The sequence below is a fragment of the Anticarsia gemmatalis genome, chromosome 1 (assembly GCF_050436995.1).
Source record: "Anticarsia gemmatalis isolate Benzon Research Colony breed Stoneville strain chromosome 1, ilAntGemm2 primary, whole genome shotgun sequence".
Lineage (NCBI taxonomy): Eukaryota > Metazoa > Arthropoda > Insecta > Lepidoptera > Erebidae > Anticarsia > Anticarsia gemmatalis.
In genome coordinates this window covers 8,068,928-8,090,742 of record NC_134745.1, presented here as the reverse complement: position 1 = coordinate 8,090,742, position 21,815 = coordinate 8,068,928, and the positions used below count along the sequence as shown (strand labels likewise).

The 21,815-nt window shown below is 37.0% G+C and overlaps 1 protein-coding gene across 1 annotated transcript in view; it reads right to left on the bottom strand.

Annotated features, from left to right (window-relative positions):
* Positions 1-21,328, bottom strand: part of bbg (PDZ domain-containing protein big bang) — a 33,831-nt gene extending 12,503 nt beyond the window's left edge. The window contains exons 1-3 of the mRNA XM_076116766.1: positions 20,890-21,328; positions 11,849-13,578; positions 558-622 (exon numbers count right to left, since the gene is read on the bottom strand). Of these exons, the coding sequence (XP_075972881.1) occupies positions 558-622; positions 11,849-13,527 (1,744 nt within the window). The 5' untranslated portion in view covers positions 13,528-13,578; positions 20,890-21,328. The remainder of the gene's footprint in view (positions 1-557; positions 623-11,848; positions 13,579-20,889) is intronic.
* Between the last annotated feature and the right edge of the window lie 487 nt (positions 21,329-21,815).

Below are 21,815 nucleotides of genomic sequence, written 5' to 3'. Positions count from 1 at the left end.
TCCGCAAGGTCAACGTCTGCTTAACTTTTGTTGTAAAGCCGATATAACAATAAGCCTACAATAACAGAAAGGTCATCGGATGAATCTGTACAAGGAACTTGTAATTTCACTTATTGTATTCCATTGTAGAAAGAACTGCAACTTGTATACATAACCAACCAATTGAAGCTAAATCCGGTATTTCGATAAAAGTGAACATGACTTTTGTGACCCAGTGGTCGCGAAATTGCATAAGTAGTGAGAGGTTGGCCTATCGCCTATTTGACTCACGCCTCTTGCAACAGCTATCTGACTTTGTTTTTCTAGGCACAATGTTATTTGTTTTTTGCCTTTACTAATTCTCTGACCTGAGAGTTCGCTTGTTTACATAATGACTCTACCACCAAACCGCTAATAAAGTGATGAAATTACGCACAGTTTGTGACGTGTCAACTTATTGTTTGCAAATTTCCAGGCTAGAAAAGTTCTGTGAGGTTCTTAGTTCTTTCGCTTTTTAAATGGAACAGTAGCAAGTGAGGTACTGAATAAATATAACATATAAGTAGGTTCAAACTCACCTTCCCAAAAACTTCTTTCAAACGATGATTTTCGTTCTTTCTTCTTGATCGTATCCACCGGTTTCCTGTAAACAAAAAACGAAACATTATGTATCAGTATCTAAAATCAGCGTAGTATTTCAACGTCTTGGGGCACTGAAATTGCGTCAACGCGTAAAATAATTAAATATTAGATGTTAGTGATAGCCAATCGCGTTAAATCGGGGTAAGTTACAGTCACGCTACAAGAACTGGTCGGTATGCGTACAATAATGAATAATAAAATGTTTTGCAATAAAATAACGCGAGGCTTATTTACAAAGCGTTCGACTAATCGAATAAACGTCGTTTGTGCTCGCTTTGAGGGTACACGAGTACACGGCGGGTAGTGATTTATCGCAATTCGCTTTAAGTGACCAATTTCTGTAATAGTAACAATTAACGGCGGCGGGTGGTTCGCGCTCCCGCCTCCTGGCTCCACGCACCGCCCGCCATCATCGCCATTACCCGCTTCAACCAACACTATTTTAAACCATTTATTACTGGACATTTTACACTACCTTTATCGAATGTACACCATTTATGCGTTACTGTTGACACATTCAACGCGAAATCAGAACTACACACTGTTAACCAAATACTTAAATAACTGTGGATATTAATTTAATTAACGGCATTTTTACGTGGACATAGTATTCGCTACTTATCCTTAATTATAATCGCTCTTATACAGCAATTAATATGTACCAAACTTTTTAAATGAGTAGATATGTAACTTCACTTTATTAAATATACGTAACTAGTAGCATACCCATAGCAAACGTGTTTTGGCGGTCAAAACTAAATTTTGTAAATTTTTACCCATAAAAAACAATAGGTACGCACAATTTTGGCACGAATTAAAACCCAGACATAATCTCAATATTATTTCACTGAACACTACTCATGTGCACAACGTTAATCAACTTTAATTAAACACTGACTGAATCAATTTTGACTAAATGCAATCAAATAATTTGCATCGACGTAGAGTATTTCGACATTATTGGAATTCATTCTAAAACATTTGACAACGAAACATCGAAAACAGGTCATCGGCTGCCTTTATCGAAATGTCAGGGTCCGCGCCGGCGACGAATAGACTCAGAATGCCAACAGACTAGCGAACCTAATACCTGAACATGGTCGAAATCAAAGGATCTGAATTCTTAATTAAAATTCAATATAAATGTTCAAGAGCAAATGTAAATGATTGTGATCACGAGAAGGCTTTATCAATAAATAGTTCAATATTTTATGTAAGGTTTTGAATTACATTCAATAATCCTTGGCATAATGTAAAACAATCTATTGATATTGGAAAATTCGCTTACGAGTAGAGAATAAAATGAAATCCTTCCATTTATAAAGCTCTTTATTTGGTCAAGTTGATAACCTATACGGGGGAAAGGCAAAATGGAATCAAGCCTAGCTAGGCTAACCACGTCGTGACTCCCCCCGCGCTCGCCGATTTGCTCGGTGAGGCGGCGCGGGCGCAGGCGCAGCTTGTGGTGCGCCACTCGCTCACCGGAAAACCTTCACGTTGTTATTCAGTTACAAACATCGAACTACTTGATCACCTAAACCTTCTTTAGTTGAACCGGTACCTGTTCGTAATGACTTGTCACACACTCACATACTCGTGCGAGGCGAGGTATATGGTTTCACCGATCAATGTTAAGTTCATATAATAATATTTCCTACATCAGCAGTCAACTTTCTCACAAAATTATACTCTTACTTCATTAAAATTTTCTTCATACCACTTAATGTTAAACCATGAATTATTTCATTATACAATGATAACTATATTTAACTGAAATGAGGAACTAAAGAGAACTATTAACATAGGAATCTCAACTATGTGAATAAAGATTTAAATTAACTTCATAGGTGCGGTCGAAATGATTACTTTAACCTGCATAAATGTTTAAGCAAAAGTTTTGCTTAGTTACTGTTAGTAGTGTTGGTAAAACGGAGTTCAATTTTACAAGTAGCGAGTATAACGTGTTGAAATATAATTTTATAGAGTTCCCAGTAGAGCTCATGAATAAAAAACCTATTTTATATAAAAAGTTGTAGGTTCGATAAACACGGTGGGCTGAGATCAAACGACGACAGTGCGGGGCCTGGTACCGTTAGAAGGCGCCCAAGCTACACACACTTCGCGGAATCACTGCATCAGTCTTCTACATTATCCATAGTCCATTATGAGTTACTGTACTGCAACTTCTTACCTATGTGATATAACTTATAAAATCCACTTAATTTAAAATCCGGTTCAGGTACTGCGATATTAAATAATTTATTTTATTACTTTCTTCTAGTCATTGTAGTCTGTGATGTGTAAATAATCCGTGAATCCCGAACGATAAAAACACGAAATCTTAAATTGAATGACATTATCACGGAGCTGCGTTTATTGAACTTACAATTCGGAACGCTCATCTGAATGCTACTTTTTGCAAATTGAATCCCACAAAATAAGAAGAGATGCGTGATTAATGTTCAAGGACGCATCGCGTTTCAGTGTGAATAGCATCCGTATCTATTGGTTGATTTGCATGTAATGATAGAGCCGCCATGAAATAACTTACTTGGATACATAATCGGTGTTATATCATCTAACTTGTTTGAGACTACTGATTCTGTTCCTGGTCTGAGTTTTATGATTGCGGATAATGTTCAGCGAACACCTGTATCAGTTAGTATACAATTATTGTCAGGCATTGCATTCATAATGGGAGTTATTATATGAAATGAATAATGTTAGGTAAAGATTGAATAACATTTGCACCTTTTAGTAAATTTTCGATTTGCATCATTAGTCACAAGGTCGTGAGTAAAATGCTTTTTCGTTTAAGCTTCCCCTGGAACAAATTATTTGCGACGGACTACGGACGACTGGCTCCTAATAAATAATCTGAGAATCCAAATATTACTAGCAATATCTAGAAGTGGCGAAGTGGAAGTTAAATACATGTGAGTGATATACATGCAGCAGACTACAAATAAAATAATTCCATGAATTCAGACTACTCATACACCCAATAAACAATATTTGAGGTGAAATATACACAAATAAACCGTGTGAATGTATTTTCAGAGGGTGTCAAGTCAAACACTCAACTTAAAATATGTATATGCTGGTAGCTAATTAATAACTTGATAACACAAGATATGAAGAGTGGAGCACCCTTCAACTGTCTGTAAGCACTTACGAGGTGTCAGCTATATACAGATGTACATGTAAATGACTAAATAGCCCCCTTATAAACGGGGCAGCGAACAAGTCGATAAATGGAAAGTGGGAGAGGCGTGCGAACAGGGTCGAACGTGCTATTGTCACCGCAACGTCACTTTGCGATATTTCCTACACTTGAATATAGTATACACGTGTACACACATTATAGGTAAGTGTATATGAACAAGATCAAGGCGCCTCGTTCACCGCTTCCGCCTCTCCAGTTTGGAATTCCATACATTCGACGCGTCGATACGGGTTAAATTAAATGACAAAGTTAGAATGCGGCGCTATACGCAGCCGCGTTATTGCAAATATTTCATTTATTAAAACCTACTTTTGTGAGGAGAAAATAAGTATTATATACCTACTTAATTAAACCATTTTGTAACAAGGTTATTCGCAACTATGTTTTTAAATTTGTTGTCGTGCATCAAACTTTAATTGAATGACAGTCGACTGAATTTAATTGCATTTACGTCTATATTTTATCACACAAAATAGCAATATATGTAGGTATATCATAATATATGTATCGAGGTTTAAATTATTTAAAAGTATAGCAATGGTTTCAAACCAGCTTGTATGTTCACAATTAGCAAATTTACATATCGCCAATTAGAATGTTATTATAGCTATTAAAGCTTTTGAAACCAAATAAATATGCAAACATAATATCTATAAACGCACAATGAAATAATCACAAGTTCATCGTTAACACCTAAAAGAATTTTGATTTGCAAATGATTGTGTTCGTCGAGATGCGTGGGTGTAAAAATAATGCAAAGCGGATAAGAAACAACATCACGATAGCGCCGTGATCGATGCCTATGATTATAATCACATGGGAGAAAGTATGGGCAGATACAAACATAAATTTAATAACAGTATTAGATGTATTGGATTGCAGAGACGGCGTCTGAGAGTTGCAGGGCCAATCAGTGCGGCCGGCGACGGGCTACGCGAGTACCGTTACTGGCCGCGGCCGGCCGCATGTTGCCGACATCAGACGACTCAGCCTACTTAATAACAGATAATGGACCACTCATGTGTGATAATATTGGAATGACAAGACTTATAAATGCAACCGAACACGCCATGAAAGAAAAGAAAATCGTGTAAGTAGTACGAATCTTCGTTTCGCTAAATCTCAATGAGCACAAACTGTGCTATTTGGAATTCAATGACAAAACCTAGTTGAAATCGGTGGCCAACATTTACGTCCGATAAGTGTTACACGTGCAGACGCTAACAGAATACGATACAAACACTGAGAAGATGCTCCGTTAGAGAGTACATGACTGAATGACCTCGAACGTTGTCTCGTTGCCTGGCCGCGATGACTTGCACCTTCATGTAAAACAAAACTATGCTCTAATAACTGATTATATGCAGTGACCACGCCCGGTCGCATTCTAGGACAAGTCAATATTGTGTACCTACAACGATCATTTACATTACACCTATCCATTATGAAGTCAGATCGAAAGCTCTGTAAGTTCTCATTATTGTGGTATTCGTTATTGAGCATGTTTTCTCTTTCAAACTAGTATGTAGGTCATATCGTGATCGTTATTGCTTTGATTATCTATAAAAGAACATTGCCTTTACAAATATGTGGGACTGGGACCGATTCTGTTAGCGATGTTCATTGCCTAATCGATTAAAATTCGATTCCAATTACTAAAAGTTTGACGGTATATGACTGAACGCGGATGTGCAACTATTAGCAAAATCTTGAAATGACAGCACGGAAGTTGGAATAATGCATGTATGTGTCAAACATTAAGTACAAACTTGAACATGCGGAATCAGGAAAACCAATTTAAATTTCTCCCTTCTTACAGTACAGTATCTTCCTTTTATTATTACGTATTTACGACATCTTACGCGATTCGAAATGGTTCTCGAATTATATGTACCGTGAAATTTTCGGTATCTTTTAATATACGTCCCAAACGCTAACTGAAAGATTTGCAATTCACTAAAAGCTTTTAACCTTCTTTTATTAAAACCGCTCGCCGTTTACTTGTATGTACACTACGCTCGTAGATAATATAATTGATCACACGTTAATATTGAGCATTCAAGTTGTAGAAATAGAGTTTCGTAGTTGTTTGCAGTGTGTCAATAGATAGCATTTATTATAATTCCAGTAATAACTTTCTGCAGATATTTAGGTGAGAATAGCCTTTAGTAATGAACAGTATCCTTATTTCAGCACCAATTATTATAACCTTTAAAGTGATACACATTATGATATAGGAAATAAGGTGCTGAATCTGTACTGCAGTAATGAGGTAATACTTACATACTTAAAAATAATAGGTGCTAAATACAATGTTGATAATAAATATACTGTGTATAATCACGCCAAATCACAATGTAAATTACCGATATTTTTTCTTTAACAACGTATTCATACATAATACATTTAATTTTAACTGAAATTATATAAATAAACTTTAACTGAAATTATATCTGTCAAACGCCCCATAATTTCATTCAACACTATATCCCACAGCAGTCTATAATAGCAATCTGAAATGAATTCGGTAGTGTAAAAGATACGAGCAGTTTAATAAAAGACATAAAACAGTGATTCAAATTGACTTTCAATAGCGGTTCCTAGTGCTAAACTTGAGCAGTTATGAAGTTTGTCCGTACGTTATATTGATACTGAGCTACATTTGAGCTGGCACGTCTATACCGCGCAGGGCAGATAGCAGGCGGCGCAATGCGGTAATTATTGCAGCCGTATTCTAAGGACCTATCTTTTGAACAATTCATCACATGCTACTGTACTGCAAACGTACGTGTAGAAACACTCTATACCTCTGCGTTAGAAACAGACTCACCGTTTACTCAATTCTTTATTAAACAAAATTATTTATAAAGCCACCTATCGGTTTTGTTGTTTTTATACTGCCAGTCTCTATCTCCAGGCAGATTCAAAGACGTCCATATACACCTCGCAATCGTAGGTAAATTCATGAATTTATGCATAGATAGAAGGCGAAGCAACTAATCAAATTGTATGAATATGTAGCGCGCTAGTTGGTATGTTTGAATTGTTGTAAGTTACCCGCAATTCCAGTCACGTAATCTTATCTACATGGGGTGCTTACAGCCAGCTGCACTCAATAGTCGATAGACTAACTGCGAATTTGATCTATCCTCAGTACGGTCGGATTGTAAATGGTTAGAGCTGCCATTTACTTAATAAGTATTTGAAAATGAAAAATCATAACGTTAAAAATAAAATTCCTGACTTTATGCAACGTCTATCGTAGGAATGACAGACATATAGCTTATATGTGGATATAGATATACGGAGAAAGCAACTTGTGAACGCAATATTGGTTGCGGCTCTATAGGCAATTTTCACAAAATTGTTTGTCTCGGTCAGTGCGGTACTGACCAGTACTGGCTGCACAAGCCCTTCTATACGAAACTCGTACAACCAGATATTTTTACACTATTTATAATACGGTATTTACTGTACAGAGTTAAGCTGTTTATAAAAATGCACATGTTCACGAACAATGACTTTAGAATTAAATTGTAATTCTAGTGGAACCTTGTGATCTTGATTACACAGCTCCAATGCAATCATTTTGTACACATATTTGTTACACGAAGCGTTTACCAAACCAATATAACAATATTCTACTTTATTTCAGAAATAAAATGTTCATGAATAAATTCAAGCTATTTGAATTATTGACCGGAACTACGTCCATGTGGACATTTGAGGAACTGGATGAATAAGTGCTCTTTTAATGTATTGAATCATATTATTAAGTAAATAATTATTAATGATCACAATTTGAATAAAAATACAGAGAACTCTTCTTATACTTATTGACCTTACTTTTAATTTATAGCTGAATAAATTACTGTCCGCTCATCGCGTAGGAGGATATCCGAATCTTTCTTCGTATTATTATAATACTAACCATTAAACATGTCCAATAATTACTGTTGTCCGGAAACTGATTCGATTTAAATAAATTATGTTTTCTTTGTTGTAAACATAAAGGATGTGTTAATCACCTGTCCTACTGTCATGAGTTGAAGCACAGTTATAGTATTTTGCATGATGTCACATAAGAGGAGTGACCATAAAATAAATGGCATGAGTCATTGCTACATACATTTAATGATAACTTACAAACAAAAAATGTAAATATACCATATTATAACACAATGAAGCATTAACTATTTTAAAGTATGATATCACTCGTGACACAGGTACTAGGATTATTAAAAAACAAAGGAATCATTATAATTGCTTAAGACGGAATTGTATATATTTCGAGTGGCCAGTCCTTGTTTGCTTACTGACAACATACTCCTTGACAATAGGTTTTGCAATCAAAATGTGGAGTTTACTCACACATATAAAAATAATAGGAGTGTTGCACACTGCATTCGTTGCAGAAAACGCTTCAAATGTAGAGTCGAAACGTGAAATTCCAGTTGGAGATTACGCAACTTGAACTAGCGTAGATTCTCAAACGTCAAATACACTTTATAGCGTAAAATTTTGTATAGCGATATTACTTAGAATGAACATTTGACAAAACGCTTTTATTTTACACAGTTTATAGCTGCGTAGTAAAGTGCAGTACGTATTGTACTCGTTTTTGTTGCAATCTGCAACACTAAGTGTTTAGTAATATCGCATATCCTGATCACGTACACAGGGTATAGGAATTAAATTTCATAACAAACTGAAAGTACACATCTGAGTGAAATATGCATTAACTCAACCTCTCTACCATTAACCTGAAAATCTAATTCGATAACTAATGTTCAAAATAAGCTTGATATATTATAATGTCGATTAATAAATCTTATACCCTCATTCATCTTTATAGCGTTCATTATAGTTGTAGTTTATTAACCCGTTATAGTAAATATCGAATCAATGCGTGCGTTGGTTGATGCTAATATGTAAGAGATCAAACTCGACTGCGTCAGCTGAGTGGTCAAACAATGATCGCTATCTACTTTCTATTTCATATTCTACAGCCATGACGATTCCTTTGATTACATGTTCTTTATGATGTTTAATTGTTCAATTATGTAACAACATAAAGCTGTAAGTATTTTAGTTATTTTGATTATAGGCACCTGCTAAAAAATGAGGTTTATCGAAACATAAATGTTGAACCAAATAATGCAATTACTGACGAGGTTTTTTTTTATTTCATACCAATTTCTTTCATGTCATCTTCTCTGTTTAAAAACGACGCACAAAATTGCTTTCCTTTAATAAAAAACTAAAAATTTCAACAAGAATAAGACTTTAAACCGCTTAGCTTTCGACTGTAGGTCAACTACGTTTGCCGCAAAAAAACTGTTTTATCATCAAAAATTGGCAATAATAATGTGTGTGTACAGTATCTTAATTGGAAAAGAATTCGTAAACAGTCATGGGTTTTTTGTGTACATTAGCGCTCAAACATTGTAAAAAGTGGGTCACAAATATTTGACGGAGCTCTTCATTTCACTAATGTTACCGTTGACTGTGTAGTGTTCTCGAGACAGTTGTTAGAATACCGGACAGTGGGTAGAGGAAGCATCTCATAAGTAATGTAGAGGGCGCAGATACCGTCTTATGTTATACACTTTATGGCGGCATAAATATATTTTTCCGGGATATTACGGTAGCGGCGTTCAGTGTTGGTTTGTCACTACGTATAGGCACAAGTAGGCTATGCTAGGTGCATTTTCAGAGTGTGCCAGGAGGGCGAGGGCGCAGATGGTCGGCGACGCCCCCTCGCCGCCACCCAGCTATTGTTACCCGCTAGTTTGCATGAAAATAGAGAAAACTCGCCATGTGTGTCGCCGTTCCGAATAAAATATTCTTTTCTTTGTTTATAGCCGTTGTTCCTGCGCAACTAGTAAAAGTATTGTTTGCTGAGAAAACAATGAAGTTAGGTATTTTATCATTTAGCGGAATCTTTATGAAACAATTTCGCTGGTTATGTAAAAAAGTTCACAGGAGTCGTTGAGGCTTTCATAAAATTACATATTAAGTGGATAATGTCTTCCTGCTTGAACTCCCTTTCTCTATATTAAAAAAGACGACATTTTACCTAAATATTTGTAACACATTTTATTTTATGACTTAAAAATACTTATACTACTGGTTTTAAAAGAGCGTTTTTGTACACATTACACACTCGGTTGCTTCTGTAACACATGAGAGTTAATGTGCTGCGATTATCAATCAATCCTGAGAAAACCTTTACACTAAGTAATATTATTATTGGAGACGCGCAATTGCACATGAAGCTAACCGAGTGGAATAAATTAGAAGGAATCTAGTTCGCGTTTATCTACCAGTGTACTTACATGAATCATTGTATGCAAGCCTGTTTTCAGATATTCAGAGCACAAATGCGGTTCAACTAGGTACCTGTTTATTGTTACCTCATGCTAATATAACGTACTCACGAGCAATATCACAGATTGAAGATAATTATTTCGAAACATTTTGTTCTGATTGTCATTGTCATAGTCACTCACTAAAATGAGTTGTTTATTTTAGTAGAGTAGAGTATCGCAAGTACGGAATGTAATATTACAAAAATAAATATCTACTATCTAGAACTCAATTTGTACGCAGACATCTTTTATCATCAATTTGAGAACTGTAGAAATGTACTCCTTTCTCGATTTTAATTATTGACCCAGTAAACTTTAATTAGTTACTAAATATGTTGAATACAATGTAAGCCTCCGAGCAATCATGAATCGTCTATCATAGCGGACCATGCCCGCCCATCGCAAGAAACTAGAGAAAACATAAAAGTTGCTTCCAGTTCTGTTGGAAACGTTAGGTTAATTTCTAACCATTCGCTCGGCTTGTAAATGGATATTTTCAATTGCAACCAGTGATTACTTCCCCTTAGGTGAAAATTTACTTTCTTTCATTAATGACCGAGTTTCTGTGCAAAGAGGTTTCCCTGCTCACGGCTTGACAGTTTTATTAATCAAATAATTAAAATTGAAACGGTGTTTGGTCAATAAAATATGAGTACCTCAAATAGGTAATATTCTTTTAGTATGGTCCAATTAGATGCAAAAGTATTAATTTCACTGGAACTAAATTTTAAAAATCTTATCATTGTAATAAACTAGAGTTCTGTAAATTATTATGTGTATTAAAATAAGTAACATGGTTAGAATCATAAAATAAGGTAGTGGTAGACTGTAGTTCACATAATATATGCCCTACACTAAAACTTATACACGTTGAGTATATTTTACGAGATAGGCCATCAACTGGAGACGACGAATAGCCAGGTTTACGTCCAAATGGCTCGTATTTATTTTAACAAGCAAGCGGAGCCGGTGACGGATACGCGGAACAAATCTTTTGATGGTGCATTTGTCGCGCCACGAGAGGTTATTGTTCACCGCCAAAGCCATCTGTGCTATTTTATTTCTTCCTGGTAAGTCCTAGATGTAGGTAATCCTCAGGACCCGTTTTTATAATAGTGAACCTGACCCGCCACGTTATGGTATGGCACATTTATGTTACTCTGCTATATTAATGATATCTAATGTCGTAATCGTATTTCACCTTGATCTTATTGTAATAAAATTAAATTCTGATATTAAATCGACGTAAATCTGACCACTGTACGGTTAATTAAATATAATACATGCATATTCATAATAAAATTATAATTGATTTTAGTTTTTTCCGGTTATTCGCATGACTGTTTGCGTGCTAAACTGCGATTGATTTTGAAATAACCTGTAAACGATAGATTTTAGCACATGATTTTACCTACACTGCTAAAATACATGAAATCTTTTGAATTTGAAAACGACCTCGCATCGATTCAGCAAGACATTAAGACGCATAAGCCTAACCTAGTAACCCATTTGTCTCAGCTCCAGTATGATTTACTGAGGACACGGGAAAGTCATTGGTTACTAAGTACTATTCCAAGATACTCTATAGCAGTGCACTACTCATAACAAGTGCAATTGAAAAAGTACTTACCCATTATCAGTGACGTCAGCTGACTCATCCAATTCGCCGATGGTGTCTAGAGATGCTCCGGAGCCATCTTCCCTGGTCTCGGTGGGCGGGGGTGGCGGAGCGGTTGTCGGCCGCGTTAATGGTGCTTCGCTGCTGTTCTCCTTAAATTGATGTTTCGGTACAAAATCTATCAGACGCGGCAGAATTTCGGGCACAGTCGTGTCCTCTAACTTTTCAACAGTTTTATTATTCATTTCAGCTTCCGAACGTTGTAACCAAGTCTCTATGCAGTTCTTTTTTGTCGGAGTTAATAAAGAATCTGGGACGGGTGGTGGCGGAATTTCAGGTACTGGCGTGGGCCTCGGTTTTTTCTCACTAGCAGAACGCTCGATTTTTGTGTTTCTTGGCATTGGTTTTGGTTTCTCAGCGACATTTTCGACTTTATTTTCTACTTTTTTTGCTTGTGTTTGTTGTGTTGCATCACCGGTATTCGAAATAACTGTATTGTTATTATTTTTATCATTTTGTAAGATTTTCTTCGAAGTTGTTATCACTTCTTCCGTCAAGAAGGAATTTTGAGTTGAGTTATCGTGGCCATTGAAACCATTAGTAGTTTTATCTATTAGTTTTAACTCTGTATTCATTTCAATTTGTTTCTCTAGAAATGTTTTACTGGTCATATCTTTCAAGATGTTTGTATCAATATTTTCAATGCAATTTAATACTTTCTGAATGTCTATAGTTTTAGGTTGCATCGTAGGAGTCGACGGTATACTATTCTCCACAGAGCTGGCCATGGACCCCAATCGATCTACAACTGTAGATATGGAACTCCCGGTATCGTCAGATTCAGCATCGGCTAGAACAAGACATCGCTCCCATTCTGTTGACAATAGATCTATGTAAACTTCTGCTTCAGGCGGCATCGCTTTACCATCCGATAAACGTCGTACTAGCCGTCTGACTTCTTCAGGAGAACCTTTTTTAAGGTAAGCTATACCCTCTTTAGCCTGCCGATGAATGTGACTATCAAACGAAGATTTTCTTGACAGTTTAGTTATGGTAGAAATGCCGTTGTGTTTGCCATTTAACAAACAATCAATTTGTCCATCACCGTTGTTGTTCTGCTCGCCTACAGGCAGTAGAGTTGGTTTGTCTTTAAATGAGTTTTTCTTTCCAAGCTTCCTAGGAGGTACAGGAGGTGGGAGTGTAGTAGGACGTACGATATCTGACGATTGTTTCGTATTTGGAACTGAATCTGTTACATCCATGTTGTTCCGTTCTATTTTATTTTCCTGTTCGAAATGTCGCACTAACAAAGTCAGTGTTTCATCAGAATCTTTGAGCCGTCGAACACAATCGATTCTTGTTAAGTTAGACACTGATTCGCCATCGATTGCTAATATTTCATCTCCGGGTATTAGTTTTCCCCAAGGTGCTGCAGCGTTCGCTGCTGGACTATTCTCTGCACATGATTGCACCAAGAGCCTTCTTACTTTTTCAGCGGCCGCAGAGCCACCTTCAAATTTGAGCCCTAAACCTAACCGCTCACCACGCGGTCTACGTACTGTGACCTCTGCCGCACCAGTCGCAGCGCCCACCGTGAGGACGGTGACGAAAGAGGGGTCTCGGATGGAAGGTCGACCCTCGCCAACCGGAACTATGGTGACGAAGTCCTCCGCAGCCGCGTCCGTCGCCATGCCGCGAGAAACGCGCCCGCGCAGTTTCAATCACCACTTTCGGATTCGAATCTGCAGACAAAAAATATTAATGAGATTACGTAATAAAAATGCAATACTTAATGTTTGGAGCAGCGCGCGCGACGAACGGCACGCAACAACTGCGCGCGGCCTCTCTCTTTCACCGTTGCGCTGCACTTGAACGCTTTGAGATGAGCCAAGATCGGAAACGTCTATCTCCGTTATGCTTATTGATACAAAACCACAGTACCAAAAATGAACTAAGACACTAAAATAGGAATTAGTTTTGCAACACTAAATACAAAAAATAAACGATACCCACTCGCGATTAATGCTAAATCATCGTATTTCGCCTTCAGCCAGCTACTGTCTAACAAAAAATTCCTTCACACCCGCGACAGGTATCTGAGATCACATTGATCATTCTCGTTAGTTAACAAACGGACACCTACTTCCTACTCACGATCGTTCAAAAACTTTCGTTGATCGATATGAAAGTATAACGAGCGTGTTCGTGGCGAGGGAACGTGTTGACCACAAACAGTCGCATCATTGGAATGGGCGAGATGTGGGTTAGTAGCACCAGAGTCAGTACAGGCGTCGCCGACGTATTCGCGGAGAATCAACGCATTAGCATATCGCCCGGGGCTGCAGTGCGGCCCGTTACTCCTGGGACCCGTTCTGAAGGGCCATTCATTCTCACGACTCTCGATAATTTTCTTAGGAAATTGCTGTTGTGTCTGACGACTTCTCACCCAATTTGCGGACTACAAATGTGGCCCATGTCACAAAGTTCGCTTCAAATCTGAACCCTAGTAAATCTCGATCTATGGTATATTATAAGATTTAGGTAAAGATCAATTCAATAATTCAGGTCAAATACTCGTACCTCATTGATGGATTTTTAGGCGAATGAATCGTAAACTATTTTGTGAAGCCACTAAATTCATAACATAGATTTTTTCTGTAAGTTGTGCAAGTTAAAATTGTATTAAATTGATACCATAACGAAGTTCATTAGCTTTGCCCTTCGACATTTACGGAAACAAAGTGAAGAATGAGATGGGTAATGTTAATTGATCTAAACAAAGCTGTTCGAAACAGGCTCTTGTTATGGAACCTAAAATAAACGCTAACGACGATGGCAATGAAATTCACGTGAATCCTTGTTTTTTTTCAACTACTTACATGTTTGCTACCTTTAAGGCTGTAACGAAGGAACGAGTTTTTAAATTGATATAAACTTATAAAATATCCTGATCGGCGGATCAAGTTGTGCATGACCTTGACTAACGAGGCTCAAGTAGAATGGGAGTAAATACAAACAAACACATCGGTCGGTAGAATCAGTTTCGTTTCACTTTGTTACCGCGTAAACAAAGAAAGGTTGCTGCATCGTATATGGTATTGTTTAGCGATATCTCATAATTGAATCTGTACACTGTAACCTACAATACAAAGAAGGTTTTTGTTATTTACAGATGTTCGGCGACCAGTTATAAAAAAAATAATACGTATGGAAAGTAGGTAAATCTTGTAGTTTTACGAGTCGAATTTGGAGAATGTATCTAAAAGTACCGTTAGTCAGTCATGAACTTGGGATATTATAACACATGCCTAATCCATTCATAATGTTGTAGTAATGGCGTTACATATGAATATTCATTGTGCTCACGACTCGCCGGTAATCTGGCGTAAGCGTGTTGTTTTAGACCGAATTTTGAAGATCGCTAATTACACAGCTTATGAACAACTGGGTGAAACGTAACGTTTTGCTTTTGTTTCGTTGTATGTATACAAGCTATAAGTTACTCGGTCGATGTAGAGACCTGCGTGTGCGTCGTGAATTTGTGGAAGGCATTGTTTAATATTGTACAAGTTAGTTGCTTCCAGGCAATTACTTTCTTGATTGCCCTGACAAAAATGTCATTACTATTAATCGATTTTACATCATTTTCCTTAATTGCATACCACTTTCATATTGCTTCAATTTATGTTCAGAATGTATCATTACATTTTATTGTAATAAGGCCACTTAATCAATTATATTTAGAACGGACCTATTTTCAGAATCCGGCGACCAAGGATCACAGTATGAGTCAAGGAGGAGCTTTTGATAACTTATCGTACATAATTGGTAATAAATTGAAACATTTAAATGGAATACACTTGTACTGCCTAATGAGTCGGATCTAAGTCAGAAAATGCTAACGGGTAATACGAAAATCCACAAAATTCTTGATTATTCCCAAAGGTCAATGCCATGTAATACAGTGAATAAACATTATATATAGATAAATAAAGAAACTGTACCTTCACACGTCCTTCACCGCGAGAATTTGGCGAGAAATGTAACACATGAATCCACACAAAAACTAATATTCATAATATTCTTCGCGGCCGGCACACTAAACAAGATCAGTATATTGTGAACTAATCTCCCAAACAAAACAGTAAGTATGTTAGATGAAAGATAGCAATATGTAAACAGTCGTCTAAGAAATGAGTCTGCGAGCGCAATGACACACGTTAGAAACAAACACAACAGTCACTGCACCCGTGCGGTTTGCAGGCGAATGTGGCAGTTATCGGTTATCTCGCACGCAAACACTGCTATCACTTTGCATAGATGCTCCACTTATCACACAATCATGCCAGCAAAATCTAATTAACTCTAAGAGGGCATAAACAAACCGTGACGTAAGCAGCGTAAGCATCACTTTACATTGATTGGACACACTTACCACTTTGAGACGCTGAACACAATAGTCGGCCTATTGTTTATCGCTACTGTATTTAAATTCATAATAACTATATTGTATGAATTTTAACACTTATTACTGATTTTATTAACAGCATTGTACTTTTTATGGTCTGTTTCACCACCTCAAGTGTAGCATTGGTCGACTTGATTAATAGAATTTCTACAAAGGTAATTTCATAGCAGGTATCTGTGAGACAGGTCACCCAACACAAGGCTTTACTGTAAGCGATGCTAAACGCCACTTAATGCATTGTTTCATTATCAAAGATTCAATATAACCCCAATACAAAGAACCTACTTCTTCATCGAGATTAGTAGCACTTCCACGTAACAAATAATTGGCTGTGTTTACCCTAATCTCCAATTTTAGCCATATAAGCCTATTGATTGCGTATGTCGCAACCACTTTCAAAAAACAACCACGTGTTAATCGTGATCGATTAGTGCGCAACACTATTAGCTATGCATATTAAGACATGAAAAATAAAAGGAAAAGTGTAACGCAACGATGTGTGGTTCAAGTGTTGGTGGTCGTGGCGAGCAGGCGGTGGCCAATCGCACCGACTCATCTAATTAGAGGATCCCCGGGTTGCGCAACTCCTGTGTGTTGGCATGCAAGTGCAACACTCGCTGTAACCAACACTGACACAATACTCGTCTTATTTATTACACCGCCCCGTGTTAAGTGCGCTGCAATGCCATACGTTCAGTTTATTTTAATGCAACTGATACTTAACGATACGTGACTTGTAAACAAATCACTAGGATTTACTGAAATAAAGCGAGAGAGGTTTTGAAAGATTGGGGGATCAGCTCGGTCTAGACTCTTGTACGAGGGGTTTTATTATAATTTTTGTCTTCGTTCTCGTATGCAATAATATATCTTTCTTGAGAAATGTTGTTTGTCTATTTTTCGTCTGTTTGGATAGACTTAATATTATTATAACAAAGGAGCAAACTGTACAACAGTAAAGAATAGAGAAATAAAATGAATTTAAATAATAATTCCAAAACTATACATATACGAAAAATGTTATTAACATAAATTAATGAAATACTAATTACCATTCATGTTTCTCAATAGTCAGGGGCGCGGGTGCCACATACCACGGGCTAGTGCAACAAACATTATTGAATTAAACAACAGTACCAGTACAGTGATAGACGATAGATAGATCCATCGTTCCACTTTTACAATGTTAGTCATCATCCTCAATTGAATTTTACTACTTGCACACTACGATGAACAGCTGATACATTCAACCTTTTTTCAACAATTGATTACACTGATAGATTAAGTTGTCTAGTTACCCACCCACGCTTAACTATCAATTTCTAAGATCGGTTATTATGTAAAACAACGTTTTCTAAACAATTTTGCAATAAATATATTGGTTTTTGAACCTATGACTCCATCGGCACGCGACATTTACATACGCGGCGGCGGCGCGGCAACCTCTCGCGTCATAATACTCAATAACTAGCATGCCGCTATACCCAGGTATAAACGGTATGTACAATCTATCACGCGGCACCCTCCTTTACTTATCTCACACGAAATTGAAATAAGTTTGATAACATCTCCGCTTATAAAGAAGAAGCGGACCGCAAAAGGCGAGTGCTCTGGACGCTATCTAGATATGTGTCGCCGAAAACAGCCGCCACGGAGGCGTAACAAACGAACGCCGCGGATCACAGAATCTGATAGCCAAAACGAAATTCAAAAACATGAATTCCTCAAATTTACAGCCGTTTCAAAAATAACCTCGCATTTACATACCAAACAACTCTATTAGTACGACATAAAACGAAAATTTAAAACCATTTTTTTTTTTCAAATACCACGTAAAAAAAGTATATTAGATCTGGGACCCTTGAGTATTATTTTAGCATCCTAAAAAGTGTTATTTTATTTATATTGGGATACACTTATATTTATAAAGTTTTAATATTGTTAATGAAATCATATCTGTATTATGTTACCTTTATCATGGTAATAGATAAACGCCACTCCTATCGCAAACATAGGTGTGCACTGCACACGGCTAATAAATTACATTAGCTACTCATACAATGTATTACTAGACCTAGACACAGAAGTTTCTTGTGGCACCATGATGTCAATTAAGGGCAATGTTATTAAGATCATCATATTCTAAGTTTACAGTTAAGATACGTTAGACATATTACCCGATGTAGGTTTATTTAGAATCTCTGCCTCCGACATTAGACCTTTAAGTCACGCAAAACACTTTAAAGTGCAAATGTTCAGCGACTAAAAAGGTGAATGTGCCATTTTGGTCAGATACAAAACAAGAAACTTAATAAGTTGGTCTCCCGCTGAGCAATATCGCCCACCAGATTAAGCAGTAATTTATTTATTAAAAGACTCTTAGGCCGCGTTGATGTGAAAATTCTCCGTAATAACTCATCACAAAAACATACTCCTAGGTTGATAAAATTACTTTTAAGAAAACTATTTTGAGGAACAGACGAGACTTGAAAAATTCAATTAAAAGGTAACTGTAAATTGATCAAGCCTGACAAACTCGATCGTGACAAATGAAAGGATAATGTCCATTTCATCACATCATTTAAACCTCGTTCGTCTTTGAAATTGGCACTTGACAGAAAAAGCGAAAATGATTTAAGAATTTTGTGAGCATGCAGAATTTATAAAAATATTAGGCGACGAAAAATAGTTTTATTTTAAATTAAAATGAAGTAGAATGTATTTCAATTTAATGGGTGTCAAAGTTGCAGCAGGAAATCATTAAGAAGGAGATAGTTTTAAAATATTCGGACACCGTAGGCGGTGTCATCGGTTGGCATGACATCAGCTGCGGCGCGGCCGATCGGACCACAGACGCCTAGAGGTGAACATCCTACGAGCGTCCACGCCTAGCCGATGGACCAATGAGCTTGTGTCTATACCCAAATAATATCGAAAGCCAGTTTGACATAAGGATTTTTATGACCATTTTATAACTCGTAACAAGTAATTTCAGACAGAAACACCGCTAATCTCTCCGCGCGACCGACATGAATGAATCTGTTAAAGCGATATGTTTTTTATACACGTTATTATGCGCAACTTTTTAAAATGTTAATCTAGAGTCAATACAACATATTATAGCAGTCACATCATAAGATTAATTTTAATTGTCTATATTCTATTAAATAATATTGAAATTGTTGAATAATATTTAAAGATAACTATTATGAAAGAGATTGGTGCATTTTGCATAGAATTCAAATATAGACAGCAATAAATAAAGCCGTTGGTGTGGGCTGATATAATTACTTGAGATAATCGATACGATACAAGATATCAGTTTCTTCAAATACATAACGACTAGTAAACCGTACGATACCTATGTACCTACTATGAAGGTCGATTCATATTCATCTAATACATTCAACTTAATCGATGATAAGTCAGAACAGAACCCTTGACGTTTGATAACATTTCTACAAAACAATTTGTAAGATTGATTTTACAATAATTATTGATTTATTTAAACTAATATCAAAGGCCCGTTTAATAATTGGAACAACATCTGTATCTACCAACTTGCCAATGTGTTGTCAATTATGTGTATTGATAAGTATTTTGACGAGTTGTAGAGAAAGCAAACATACTTGTTTATCAAACATTGATAATTATTATTAGTACAAACGCCGTTTACATAGTAGTTCGTTGACCAGGAGTGAGCTTGCATTAATGAGATTTTCCTATTCCCTTCATAAATCAATTCTCATAACCAAACGTTCATTCGCGTCTAAAAATAGTATTTCAGAACGATGTAGAGATGTAGATGTACACATTACGTATTCCTAAATTAAAAAAGATACTCGTAAAATGTAATAAAAAAAACTCTCTCTAAATCTTAGAAGTATTTACGAAAGCTTACATAAACGATTGTCTTTTTCATTGAAGTTACCATGAAACAAAAAGTTGTTTGTATTCTTGTGCAGAAGAGCTTTATGAATTTATTTTCTTATTCATTTGAACTGTATATGCAGGCGAGGTTTATTGTAAAAGTTAACTTCGGTCGGCTTTGGTAGAGCGACCATAAAATATGTCTTTAGACGAATGTAATGCAACCAACAAATATAACCGACTTATATCTTTAATTATTTAAATATTTAATAATCATTTTGAACTCAATTTATATCGTAAGTATCTACTGTTTATGAACAAAACAAATAATGGCATTATTTTAAATAAAAAAAAGTAAAAATTTCAATATAATGTTTAGAAAACTGATAAGTAAAGCTTCAATATATGACGTATCATTAGGGCGGGCGGGAAAATAAAACAAGGAGTGCGACGGGCGGGTCGCGCGGCGTGTGCGGGGCGCGGACGGGGCGCGGGCGGGGCGGCGCGGCGGGGTGCGCCGGGACGCGGGATCGCAGCCTCGACGCGCCGTCCCTAATCTCATTACCGCGCACACGGCTGCTCCGCTGACCTTAGCCCGCTACCCGACATGGGAACCCGCATAATCATTGTGCTCCACACACCATTGTTTATATCACGCATTCGTTATAACTCCGACGTAACCGAAAATAAACAAATTACATCAAATAATACTCACCCTGTCAGTTTTCCCTCTGATAACCACAGATGCCAAATATTTTTTCGTTCACAAATTTTCCCCAAAACAACAATCACTGTTTTGAAATCGTCCCACGACACATAACAACGTTCAAAACATCGTAACTTCTCGTGTGTGTGGGTTTCACGATATTTCGTTTAAAATCCTTTCGATTGCAACGATGTAGTTCAACGGTGTAGCGCACACGGGCGCAACGCGAGCGAGCGTCGCGACGTCGGCGGCGCAGAGCGGCGTGTGCGCCCGCGCCGGCGGTGGGGCCGACCGGTCGCAACCGGGCCGCGCTCTCACCACGCCGGCCGCCCTGCCACAATGTTCGCTATAATCGCACTTGACACCGTGCCGCGTTCGATCTACAAGAAAGTTTCACATTTCTATGCCACAATGAGAGGAAAGTCCGACGAACATCATTCTGTCCTAAGATATACTCCAAAATATCTAACTACCCTAAGTATCCGACGTGGCGGTACAGACTGTACAGACTTAACTGAACACGACCCTCGACTTACACTCACGAAGCCAACTCGGCCCTAATTGAATTAACTAATTCCACGATTCTTGGATATCATGAGCATGCACACTCACTTACTTATTATATTATATTATCGAATAGGCTTTAAACTTATTTACATAATAGGCAGGTCAAGCACACAAAAAACTTTTCTAAACTTCGATCACCATCAGTCTATTAGACATTGACGAACTGAAAGACAGTGAAAGTAATTGGCAATTCTCTCCGCGAGATAACACGAGAGATAAGTTTTGCAACCACTTTTCTTTCTTGTCATGCAGACAATCAACCGCTAATTCAATTATTCGGTGCTCTAAGTGCTAATTCTCTAAATGAAACACAAACTATAATTTATCTTTGAATGGACTACGCATCAAAGCAAACGAAAACAATATGA